The sequence below is a fragment of the Limulus polyphemus genome, unplaced genomic scaffold, assembly GCF_000517525.1.
Source record: "Limulus polyphemus unplaced genomic scaffold, Limulus_polyphemus-2.1.2 Scaffold2908, whole genome shotgun sequence".
In the NCBI taxonomy this organism is placed as follows: Eukaryota; Metazoa; Arthropoda; class Merostomata; order Xiphosura; family Limulidae; genus Limulus; species Limulus polyphemus.
Window position 1 is genome coordinate 35,928 of NW_013668518.1, and position 14,241 is coordinate 50,168.

At 34.9% G+C, this 14,241-nt stretch overlaps 1 protein-coding gene across 5 annotated transcripts in view; it reads right to left on the minus strand.

Moving 5' to 3' along the window:
- The window catches only part of LOC106468188 (EF-hand domain-containing protein 1-like), a 33,829-nt gene that overhangs the window by 13,312 nt on the left and 6,276 nt on the right, over nucleotides 1–14,241 (minus strand). For all 5 annotated transcript variants that reach the window (XM_022396505.1, XM_022396503.1, XM_022396504.1 and 2 more), the window contains exon 5: nucleotides 5,834–5,954. In XM_022396505.1, the coding sequence (XP_022252213.1) occupies nucleotides 5,834–5,954 (121 nt within the window). The remainder of the gene's footprint in view (nucleotides 1–5,833; nucleotides 5,955–14,241) is intronic.

The following is a 14,241-nucleotide window of genomic DNA, read 5'->3' on the forward strand; positions in this document are numbered from 1 at the left end:
CTTTTGCTGATCTTGTATTGCTGCCATCAAATTTGCTAAGCTGTAGTTTGATTTGCCGCTTCTCGTTTCCATCTTCTTTTTTTTTGTCTAACTCTCTGACACCAATTTGTTACGTCTCTGGTCATTAGTTAATTACTCCTAAAAATTCTCTCCAAAAAACTTCAGCAATACAAGTCCTTTCTCAAATAAAACTAGTTTATTCTTTCTCTATTCAACTTTGCAATACATTTAATTTCCACAGTCCCTTTAACTTAAACACATGCCATAATTCTCAACGAATGATTCACACACTTTACCTACTACCACGCTTGACTCAATTGTCCATCTATATCTTCAATCTTTCTGTCTGCTTTAATGTCTCAAGATTTATTAAAGTGGTCACTATGGGATTTCGAAGCATTTGTTAACATGCCCAGATGTCACCAGCTCCATTGAAACAGATGATGTAAGGAGTCATTTCAAAGCTTTACTGACCCATTTTTCATGGCTATACCATAAATGCAATAGGAGTTGGACTCCAAAAGTTGTCAAGAACAAATCTTTGAATCTTGTGACCAGAAAAGTCAATCAGAAGTGAGTACCATTCAAACTGATGCAGCAACAGAAGCAGGAAATTAGATGCTGAATTACAGTTACAGTTAATCCAGCTAATTTAAACTAGTGTGTTCTGAGCTGGATTTCATCACCGATGAATTAGTCATCACCTGTTGTGTACCAATAATGATACATGGATGTGAGGTTAAGTTTTTAGTAGAATTTGAATGTACTAGGACATTACTGAATTTTACAGGGTATCATGTACTCTGGGAAAAGCTGATGGTTTGGTGAGTTAGCCAAACTTTGTTTTAACAAATAGTGACAAAATATGAATGGAGAGGTGTGTCTTTGACTTTGTCTTCATAATGTTTCCCACCAAATGAAGATAGTTGTCTCTGCTCTAGCTTCTGGCATTAGTTTCGTAAGGATGGACCAGCTTCAGAACTTGTCAGCCAGACTATTCATTATAAACACACTTGACCCAACAACAGTTTACTGCATGACAACAAGTGGACAGCACATATGCATGTTGAAAGGAAATAGTGATATTACCAAATGTGCAAATGGCATTTCTTAGTGTAATACAGATGCACTTTTACAGTAATTTTGTTCTATACTATGATGATAGAACTGATGCATGAAATATACTGTTTTCTGTTTGTAGATCAGGTTACACTAACTTGTTGAAACACTGGTGTTTCTGAGTGCAAGTATGGTACCAGTGCTAGTCTATAAATGCAGACATAAGGTTAATCAGCTCTGAATTGAAATTGTCATCAATGTGGTAACAGAGGGAAAAGTGGCATAAACAAGTTCAGTAACTCATGTCACAGTCACTGTGTCCTACCAGAGAACAGACATGTATCTTCTGGAGTACATGGGGTCTCTAACAGAAGATTTTACTAACAATCTGACATTAAAACATGAGCTAAGTGAGTTCCTCAAGGAATGTACTGATGTGTTTGTGGGAAAAGATGGATGATTGGTCAGACAACAAACTATGTCATACCATAGACACAGATGATGGATGTTTGACAGAACAATAGTACTCAGACAGCCTTGAAGCACCTAGGATATTGGCAGTGGTGAAATCAAGTGGCTATTAAAGGAGTAGAAAATACAACTTTTGCTTAGGCATCTTCAGTAATGATTTTCAGGAAGAAGGAATGCTAGGGTCCTGAATGGATTGAAGATGGGTTAACATGATAATGCATGTCATCACCTATTTTCTACAGCATGCAGATGAATGTATGGATGCAACAGAAGGGGCCAATTGGTTCAGTAAACTAGATCTAACTTCTTATTACTGGCATGATCAACTGGATGCTGAAATAAGCTCCTAAACTTACTTTTGACAATCAGCAAGGACTGTATGAATTCTTCATCATACTATTCCGTCAGTGTAACATGTTTGTCATTTTTGAGAAGCTAATGAGAACAGTGGACTGTATGGCAATGAGTGGACTGCATATAGATATTTTAAAAGGTGGTAATGATACTACCAAATATGCAAATTGTGTTCCATGGTGTAGTACAGCAGCAATCTAATGCATTTTTGCTATCTGCTTTGGTGAAAGAACTGATGCATGAAACACACCACATTGGAGAACCTGTAAATCATTGTGAAATTGCACATGTATGTTCATGTATTATGAAAGTGGAGTTTTTCATCACATAGTTCATAGAGATGAAGTGTCTACAGATTCTGCAAAAGTGAATAAATGTCAAGTCCATAAATTTTAAGGTTTTGTGCCATATTACAATAAAGTTTGTGACTAACTCCTCCATGATAGCTACACCACTGTCTGCATTGGCTCACTATGATACACACTTTAAGAGGGCACAGATATGTGAAGATGTGTTCCAGTTCTTGAAGCACATTTTGATTGAAGCACTAGTGCTGAGTTGTCCTTGTGAAGACCACCCTTTCATCCTGGATACATATGTTAATGACAGTGAAATTGGAGCAGTTTTGTATATAAGATAGTATGGAGCATGTACTCACCCATGAAATTGAAAACTGACTGTTCCTGAATGCCAATACTCTACAAAGAAAACTGCTTGTAGTTGTAGTGCTTGTCAATCATTACTGCCATTATTTGTATGATAGGAAGTTCACTGAAATGACTCATAACCATCAAGAATTTGAAACTTATGACAGCAAGATCATGTCCATTCGTTGAATATTCAAATCCTAGACACTGTGTAGCAATCAAAACCATTTCAGCAGCAATAATGACAAACCACATAAATGGGACTATTCCACATTTGGTTAAGCATCATAAATGGCCAGACTGGAATGTAGAAATAATCAATGAAAGGATCCAGACATAGTTTAGGTATTTCTTGCATGCAGTAAGGTAAAGCATGGTCATCACATACTGGCAAATATGGTAGTGGTGTGCATAATATCTGGCACTGTTATAGTCAGTTAAGAGTGAAGGATGACGTGCCATCATTATCGACAACTGTGATGTGGTAGCCAACCTATGATGCAGCTAGTGGTTCCAAAAGTTTTGAGGCAGAAGATATTTCAGACCTTACATAATACTAGGACTGAACAATAACCAGGGAGTGTCGTGTACTGTTGTAAACATTTATGTGTATTTTATAGTTGTTCATATAAAAGAGTTGAGAAATGGTGTAGAAATTCTAACATGTGCTACTGAGGGGGAAAAAACAGTCTTTTTGGGGCAAAACTCCAGCACAGAGTATTAAGTTCTCCCCTCAAGAGGATTATCATAGACTTAGCTAGTCCTCTTCTAAAAACTGAGAAAAGTAAGTGGTATTTGCTTGTCATTATCAATTACTTAACCAAGTTAGTTGAAGCTTATTTGTTGGTCAACACATTAGTGTTTTCTGTTGCAGATGTGTTGGCTGAATAATGGATATTATGCTTTGGAGGACCTGAAGAGTTCCACAAAGATTAAGGAGCTAACATCAATAGCCAGATGTTTGCCAAGTTATACCAGGTGTAGGGGTTGTGAAAGCGTGCACTTCACCATATCATCAGTCTGATGGTTTGGCTGAATGGGCAGTACAGAATGCTAAGTTTGTGAACCCTAACCAAACTGATTGGGATGAGCACCATATGTGTGTCATGATAGCTGAACAACAGTCAATTAGTTGTTTTCTGTATCTTCTGATCTTCAGATGAAAATAACAGCTCTCAGTAGATTTGATATATGGTCTTCTGCCTAGTGGAATATGTAGATTTGGTTTGTTTTGAATTTCACGCATAGCTACATGAGGGCTATCTGCACTAGCTGTTACTACTTTAGCAGTGACGGACTAGAGGGAAGACAGCTAATTAACACCACCACTTTCAACTCTTGGGCTACTCTTTTACTAATGAGTCAAGTGCTTTAACTGCCATGCCATAGAATATGTGGAATGGTTGTATTCTATAATGTCTGATGTGCATAAATTTGTGCATCATCACATGGGTAAAGTGGCTATGCATCAAAAGAGATGTCATGACAAAAACAGCAATAGAATGAAAGTTTGAATCTGGTTACTTAGTTTGGCTATAATATGCAACTGCAGCTTCTAAGCAACTCATTGCCAGCCAGACTGATTCATAGTTTGTTAATAGATAGCTAAGTCAGTTGATTTATGTCAGTTGCATGATATACATCAAATACAATAACCTATCAAGAACTGGTTATTCCAGGAATCAGAGACAGATGAAATACCTGACTATGATGATGAGAGCATTGTGTCATATTGTCTCATCTCAGCAGAAAAAAATGAAGAGATTGGTAGCACATATCTGGTTGTTTGTGAGGAGCTTATAAAGAAGAACCAGCACAGAAGCAATATGTCTGCCTCGATTATTGGCCAAGACATCAACATCCTAATCATTATGACTGGGATTAACTGCATGGCCAGTGGTTAAGACAGTCAGTTGACTAAAACAATGTAACATTTCTAAGTTATCAAGTGGTGAGTAGCAGTAAAATATCATAAGGAAATCATGTGATAAAGTACAAAACCAATGACTGAAAGAAAATGGCTTTCCAAGCTATCGAGTGGAGGTTCATTGTAAGCTTTCCTAAAGATATGGTGTTATAAATACTCCATTATTATAAAGTTAGGATGATTACTTGACTGAAAGGAAGTAGTGATCCTTGTCTTCTGGCCTATCAGGAGAGTTCATCTTGAAATTTATTAAAGATGTCTTATTTCTGTATTCTCTCTCTCTCCTCCCCCATAATGAGGTTATGATTATTTTTAAGGAGTTATATAGAAACTTGTACAAGTTTGTATGTGTTGGGGTTCTCTCCTTTGTAACTTTTTTCTTTGAATAATCATTTATCTGGGTAATCCAAATATTTTGGGTTATCGTAACTAGGATCCCGGTCTGTAGTGTAATATTTCATGATTCTTGCTTCGGTCATTGTTCTATGCACTATTCTTGATCCTGTCTTTGTTCTGTGTACATATTTTATAAGTCTTCTCCCTACCTTAGAAGTCAGTTACAAATGCAACAGGATAGAGGCCAGCCAGTAAGTTAGTAATTAACCTACATGCATATTACTGTGAACAAAGACAGCATTTTATTTGTTCACTTGCACTGTTTTCCTTTGCTGTCCATATTAATTTTAATATTGGGCATAACATTTCCAGAACCTTGATTTCATTCTGATGTATATCAATGTACATACCTGAATATCACATTACTATGATCATCAACAACAGTGAATTGTCTTTTCTAGCCATAAATTCATCTTTTAGAGTTGTACTCATGCCCAACCCACTCTAACTAAATGAATTATTGGTCTCTCAAATTTCTATTTCAGGACATTTTGTGAAGTGTAGGATGTTAGCTGGTATTCATATAAAATAATCTGTGTGCAAGACAGTAGAATCAAATTAACACTTATTTAATTACAATATCTTATACTTGTAAAGCTGCATTGATGATCTCTTGCAATTAAAGTTTAAAGTTTCATAATGTACAATGTGAATAAGAAACTACTGTTTCAAAATTTTTTACTGTAATTATGAATATGCAAGCTAATATTTGTCTTAAATATATTTCCATAAATGTTGTTTTGTCTATACACAAAAATGATAATACTTTGCTCTTGAATGTTTTTTGAATTCTTTATTTTGAGTTAGATAATTCAAATGTATATATATATATATTAGGAGTATATTCCAAAGATAACCACAAAAACATCAATTAAAATGCAACAAATCAGTGTTTGTACTAGCTAATTATATTCAGCTTATTCAGTAATTTTGAAATAATTTGAAAACTGATAAAAACTCATGAGAAGGTGTAGCTTACATGGTATGTTACTTCTGTCTTTTGGCACCTTCTGACGATGAAGGAACAAAGGATATGGGTCCCTTCCATCATTAAGTTTGTGGACTTCTCTGATTTCCATTGTATCATCTACGAGATAAAACTAACAAGGTATGAAGATATGAGACATAAGTTAACTTCCATGAAGCTCATAGTTCTTTATTCTACATATCTTCAGCTTATTACTAAGTGGATATATTTGACATGCTTTACACTGACCTAATTACAAATGTAACCTTTTATAGACTACTTGAAAGCTAAAATTTGCACTGAAGCCTATAAACTAATAAAAATCATAAAATGTGAACATATTAATTTTACAATTACATTTCTCACACCCGATGAACAGTGAGATTACTAGCTAAAACTATATGAAAATAAGCAAATATGTAAAAATATGTTGACAAATATAAGATCAGAAAAACTGGATATTGCACTAAATGTCTACTACACGTAGATGTATGTTGCATATCAGTAAAATATGTCTTTCCATTTTGTCATAAATAAATATCATCATATGTGTGTCATATAATTTTTAATCAATTTTTATAAAGGTTGGTCTAAACCAAAACATTTATATCAGTATATATATAAAGTATAATAAATAATAACACACACTGTGGTATGTCCTAGTTGAGTTGAATTGACTTAAGAGAAATGCGATAGGTCTGATGAGTTACAAGAGATTCAGAATATTTATTACTGAATAATGTTAAATCTCTGAATATCTGTCTAAGAAAGAAAGAGAGTGGACACAAGGTAATGTACAAAATAAACAATCTATATGAATTCATCAACAAAGTGTGTATACTTGCTGTTGTTAAAATGATATGGTTGATTTTAGTGGATCTTCCTTCAAGATCATGTACCTGACTGTTTAAATCCACTGTTCCTAACTTCACAAGAAACGTCACATTTACCTAGAGCAACTAGAACTAGCCATGTAACTAATCATTCTTATTCAAGAATTGAGAAGACTGTAACTATGAGATACCATTAAACTACTATTGAAGAACAGTAATATCCATTCATGGGTAGAAAATGTATTATCTCCTAGAGGATGACAAAGGAAAAGTGGCAACTAGAATGAAATTAACTTAATGGCTACTTCAACCATGTAACATTTAATACATGCACATATACAAAGTAAAAAATAAGTTCAGAATAAATACTGTTGTAATAACAGAAGAGAGAAATGTAAGGTATATTTATATACCACACTTTCCTCCCTTCCTACTTCAGCCTTGTCCTCAAGCTAATGTTTAATGTTAGATTTACAAACAATAAACTTTAAACTTGCACTATGGTTAAGGGGTCTGTTAACATTCTCTCAACCCTCAAAAAACACATGCTACACAGGTGCACAACCCTTTAACAAAGAGATACAATATTTGATTACATTTGGCAAAAATACCATTTAATAAATAAAATCACACGATACCTATAAATATAAGCTCCTTAAGAATAACACTACATACAATGGAAAAACAAACCTTACAACAATAAAACTAGATACAGTACAAAGATAAACCTTTTGACATAGATGTAAGCACATACACTACAAGAAAAACCTTTAACAATGAAGATGATCTTGATTTCACAATAAAACAAACCTTTAAACATAGAAATATATGATTTCAATAGTTTAAAATCCTTAAAAAGGATAGAGTTCAATAACAATCAAAAATCCTTTAATAAATACACTGTAGCTGCAACCACAGAATATATTAAAGTACCTTTAAACAAACTTTCAATTTGTTACAGTACCTCATAAAAGTATCCTTTTACAATGAAAACATAATCCACAGCTTAATACAATATCAAAATACAAAATCATAATTTCAATGTATGACATGGAACCTTTAAAAAATGTAGTAAAATGTTATGATACAAACCCTTTAGTACAAGATATAACTGGCAAATTACAATAACAAAAACAACCATTACTTTCTAACATTGATGTATGAAACTGAAGAATACTATCAAAAAATAAAAAATTAAACCATTTAACACTGATACCAACAATAGAAATAAAACCTTTACAATGACTAACAGAATCAAAGAATCTTAATGAAATATTTTACATATATAAAAAACAAAACACAATTAAAATAGAAAATGAACTTATTACATAAAGGATTGAAAAGAAAAAAAGGGATTAGGTTAATTATACAACCAGTAAGTAAAAGTAATGAAAACACGTAATTAAACTAACCAAACTTTAGGTAAAATAACAACATTTATACAACACATTAAACAGAATATAAAGAATATAGGAAGAGGTACATGTATCTATCTATCTAGCTATCTATCTATCTATATATATATGTATAGAAAATTAATACTTAAACAGTCATCCAAAATAAAATCAAAAGGAAGGACTACATTAAAAACAGCAACTCCAAACCTGTAATAAAGGACACTTAAGTGAACAAAACAAGCCCAAATAAAAAAACAAAATTAAATTAAAGATGCTGCATAAATTTGAAGGATCCCTGGGGTACAGGCTATAATGTGGGACATAAAATATGCACTGGGATTTGGAGGTGACTGCGGAAGTAGGACCCACATTGCAGGGGGGATACACCTTCTATCAGTTTTAACTTCCAATCGCCAGTCTCGCATGATGAAATTCATAAAAAAATCAAATAAAATCATCAAAAGAAATACAAGTTAGGAGAGCAAGATGTAGATGCTCCAGCCCACAATGTCCCACATCTATATCATCATTCACTGCCTGCAGACATTTGTGGGAAGGTGACTGCTCTCCAAAGTAAAAGAAGTTTGTTTATAACTCTATACTAAAATAATCTATCTAATTTACTACTATAATGGGGTCTGAAATGCCAACCTCAGGAGCTAAGTGTAGCTTACTTACCCCCAAGTGGTAATACTTTATTTCATTTCTCTTTTCTAGTGCATCAGCCAACAACAGATCTTTATCCTTGGGTTTTACCAGATTGAGAATCAGGCCAGTTCTGGGCATCTTGGGGTTGCAAGGAAGTCTAGCTCTTTGCTGAACAGGAACTCTTTGGTATAATGTTGGTTCTCAAAACTTGTTCTTTCTATGACACCTTCATATTGGAGGTTTTAGCATACACAAAATTGGAAGACCTCTGGCTATTTGAAGAACAAGGTAGCCAAAAACAGTGAGGAATTTGGTCTTAAATAATAAAACTGCAGATCTAAAATGCAAGGTTGGATGAATTCCAATTGGACAGAAAACCAGCTAGGTGTGGAAGTTGAAAAAAGGTCATAAACACCTAATTACAACCATTACTTCCCTCAAAAACTACCTTTAGAGGCATAGTAATCAATGTTTTATCACCTTGCACATATGAACTTCTTGGTCCACAGGCTTCATTTAATTTCTGCATAACCAATAACTTAATAGCCATGTTGTCCCCTATGACAATGGCATACATGTTTAACCTAGGTCCATTCCTTCTATTACTGACTGGTATAATCCAATAATGCTTGCATAACCTTTCCTAGATGAAGTTTGTCCAGATACACGTTTAGTACTAATTAAATTTGGTTTTTCAAAGTTTTACCACATATGTGTAACTTTACACCCCTCCTTGTACAGTTACAACCAGGGCTGGCGTTACCATTAGGCCAACTAGGCAGCCGCCTAGGGCGCAGTACTGACCTTTAAGGGTCACAGTTTTATACAAATTATTTGTTTTAAGAAAAAACATAATAAAAAATATATAACAGTTCATTGTTCATAATAGCTTATAGTTCATAACCAGTTTATTGTTTTCAAGGGGTGCAAGTAGCTGGCCTTGCCTAGGGCGCAAAATAGTCTGGCGCCGGCACTGGTTACTACCTGCATTTTATACTCTACTTTGCACTGAAACAATGTGAATGAATCATTATCAACAGAAATCAGCTAAACTAAGACTTTTAGTTAAAATTTTCATAAGTCATGAGTGGTATTCGTACAGGTTCTACAGTATATATATATATCAAAACATGCTATGACAAAACACAACTCCCTCACTGCATATCAGGTGCACCAAGGCAGATGTAGCAAAGACTGTGCCACTCACCTAGATCAGGTGAGTGAATCTTGCTATACCCAATTTTTACTTTGCTACACTTGTTGCTTCACTGTCTTATTATAGTACCTCGATTTTCATTTTTATATTGACCATTCCTAACTATTGATGTGAATACTTGTGCACATCAACTAAATCAAACCTTACTCACTCCACATATGCTTGTGGACAATGCAAGACATTCACACTAGATAGAGGACAATACACGCATCCACAGGAAACAAAACTTCTCAGCTAAACATGAGCATATTCAGCAAACAACATATTGACCTTTGTTAATTGCATGGTTCAGCATCACAACATAGGGTAAGTACTCATTCCAGCCAGTTTGGTTTGCATTAATAAACACTGCAAATTTGACAGTCTGTATGAACTCATTCCACTAAATCATAAGACTAGGGGTGATTAGGTTAAGTGCATATCTTTACTACATCCAATACTTTAAACAACAGTTGGCGGTTACAGTAGCTCTATGATCTGTTTGAATATCTTTGAGTGCTCCAAGTTGAGTTATCCAATGTTCCACCAACCCATCAATAAAAGATTGTGTGGCTATACTAACCAATGGATAAGTCTTGGTCTATATCAGGAAGCAGTTGATGGTCATGAATAGATATACATGCTATTCTCTGCAAAGCAGAACCAAACATTCTTTGCAGGAGTTTACACTGTTTAGTCTAATTTGACTCTGGGTGAAATAAATCATACAGTGTTCTCACCAATGTTGAATGTCTCAACTTAAATGTGGCCAGAAGAACTGCCACTTATCATTAACACAAGTGTGTGTGTGAATGTGCAACACCAAGGTGCTCTCCATTCTTTGTGTTATCCAAAGTCTGAAGAAGGCTTTGGCAATACTATATGATTAAATCATACTTTTGTAACACTGTTGTCTGGCATTCTATAATCCATTCAGGGAATTATAGCTCAATAGTCATTCCAGTAAACCATGGTCCACTAAAACAGTGAACCTTTTACCACACAAGTAGCATCAAAAGTGTTTTATAAAGACCATAACTACAAGCAGTTCTTTTGTTGTTGTAATATATCTGAATTCTGAAGCCATGAGCTAAGGACTAGCATAAGTGATTACACATTCTCCACCATGCAAATAACACTGTTCCAATCCCACTATCACTGACAACTGTGTCTAGCCAGAATGTGCAATCTTGTCATAGATACACCAACATCAGGAGTTTTTCTAAAGCACACTACAAGGACAGGAATGTTTACTCACTTTCCTCTGAAGTGTGTCTCCACTTTAGAGAGAACCAATACTGATAAGGCAATCTTGGATAAGTTGGCCATAAGCTATCAGTAATATGAGATAAAAAAGATGAAATTGAAGACTTTAAATTTGGTTGAGGCCAATCTTGCACCATTAGTACTTTAGCAGGTTCTATGGTGATTCCTTTTCTACCGACAATATAAACAAGAAATTCCAGATTTCAGTTTCAAACCTGCCTTCTTTATGCACTGGAATACCATTTTCAGGTTCTTAACTATAGACTCAAATGTGTAACCAAACACAAAGACATAACTGACATAGATCAGCACTTCTCTCATTGTGGCCTCTTCATTGTAAGCTCCTTTAGTCTCTTGAGAGTGGTTGCCACATTATACAGTCTTAGGTCTGCTCTCATCATCTAACTCAAGTTGCCAGAATCCAAATGCTAAGTCTAAAGTATTGAAACAATTAGTCCCTCCCAGTGCACTCAGACATTCATCTGTACACAGTAATGGAAAGGTGTCAACATTAGTTATTGCATTTACCCATTAACAATCAATCAGAACATGGGCATGCCTTCCTATATTCTAACAGTCACTTCTGGAGATGTCCAAACACTCTCTGACTGTTGTATGATCCTGTATTTTACTATCTGTTATACTTCAATACTGGCTACATCCTTAGTGCTCCATAGAAGCTTGCATGGTAGTTGTTTAATCAGACATGTGTCATCTGTGGCATTGTTCATCCATTCCATGAATGCTGATGCCAGAACTGAGATCAGCTATAAGTTCCTTCATTCTTTAAGCAAAGTCTCCTAGAAATAGATGGAGCATGATCTTTTCATTCCCATCTAGTTTATCTGTATTCACCAGAAAAAAGTTTGTGTTGAATGACCCAAGTGGTGGTTTTCTTCAGAGCACCAGATATACCACAAGATATATCAATGTTCTGGCCACTCCTGTATCAGTCAGGGATTCTATTTTTCAATTTTGCTTGTGTACTCCAACAGGTGCATATCAAGATCCACACAATCCTGAGAAAGCTGGGCAGACCATCATACATTTTGGTGCAATTTGTTCACTGCACTTCCACAAGTCAATGACTAGGCCCCCTAGTTTCCTGGAGATGTAGCAGCAGTATTCACCACCTGTTGTTAGACCATTGGCCAAAACTGATAGCCTTGTCTACCTTGCTCCTTAGCAAGGTATGGGCAGTTCATTCAAATGTTTCTCAACCTTACACAGGCAAACCACATATTTCACTCTTTCAGAATTACTTCCTAGCAGAAGTATCAACAGCAGCCAATAAACAATGGAAGGATCAGGATAGCCCTGCCCAACCAATGTATACCAGTGTGACTGTATTACAATGCCTAAATGTGGTGATGGTTGATTATCCCTTGTCTGGACTTGAACTTGGCACAATGTGGGCCTGAATAAGATGGTCTGTATAAAGTGAAGTCACTGCAGATGCTGCTACAGGCTTCTTTATCTCTTTCAACTGGTTCAAACTTACCATTTAATACTGCATTGCAACAGAAACTTCCTCAGGAAGGATGATAATATCTCTTCCACCCAAGTAACACTGCATAATTTCATAAAGTAGGCCTTCCACAAACTTGTCAACTTGCTGAGACCATTGCAGTGTAAGCTTTATCGTGTAAATGGCACAGATCATCAGCATAAGCAGTGATGCTTTCTGTGGTGCTCTTCTTCCGAGCCTTGAACTTGGCTCAAAGAATTGTTCTGTTTTCTACCAAGTTAAACTTCCAATGTAATTCACAGTATCATAGTTACTCCTCATTCAAGTGCTCGTTGAAACTTAATATAGTAGCCAGATCCTCTCCTTCACAATTTTCCAACCATCACCTGACTGAGATACTTTCAACACAGCATTGTAGATATTCTGAGGGACTCCAACATTCTAGGGTGGCTGTTTGTCTATTGGTTCTGCATGACCATAGGCTCCTCCATGATACATGAATCTGAGAAAGAAAGAGACTGGACACAAGGTAATACAAAATGAACAATTTTTAATATTTCAAAATCTTCTCATGGATACACCAACACCAGAGGTTTTATTAAAGCACACTACACTTCAATTGAAGTGTGTTGACATGAAAGTGTAAACAGTAACATCTACATAAAAATATACAGTCTAGTATCAAGAGTATAATAATAGCATCTACCTTTTTTCTTTTTATGTATACACATACTATAACTGAATAAAAGAAACTTAACAGGTTTTTAATATGTTTTCTGCATAATTTTTCAGATATCATAAGTCTATCTATTCATCATATGTTTCTAATGCGGGAGCTGGCAACCTGCAGCTTGAAAACTGCATGGAGTTCTTTAAGGAGATTTGTGCTCTCTGGCTTTACTCTTATTGTGAAGAAAAGTTGAGAATCTTTCAGGAACAATGGGGGAATTGAACTCCTGATTTTAGCATTGTAAATCTGAAGATTTACTGCTAAGACTTTTTTAAGGCTAGACTGTTAGGGAATATTGTGGTTATTGAAATCTTTTGGTATTAGACAAAAACAAAAAAAAATTTCTCTTCTTCTTTGAAGGTTTGCAACCCCTGTTTTAATGCATAATTTGATCAGCTAATTTCAAATATTTTAATAAAAGTTTAAGAAAATTATCTAATTTTCTACTATTTTTTCATCCCATATAGAAAAGTCAAAGTCGAATATTAATTCAAAGATCAATAAGGTATAATAAAAACAAAAAAACTATTTTATATAATTAGCAGTATTATTTCTTTTCAAACTTTGATATAATTATTACTTTTAAACCTTTGGATGTTCATTTCCTGCTTATTGTTACGTCTCCGTTTGTTAATTGATTTTTCCGTAACTTCGTTCCAACTGAAATTTTAACGACACAAGTCTTTACTTAATAAAACTGGTTTATTCTTTCCGAATACAACTTTACCGATACACTCAACTTCAATACTCGCGCTAAAACAACACTGTAATGAACGAACGTTAACTTCAACAATACCCTGTGACTGCAGTTCAATTACTCACTCTCTATACACCTTCCCGCATCACGTTGTCCTCTCTTATATATATCCGCCTACCCTATATC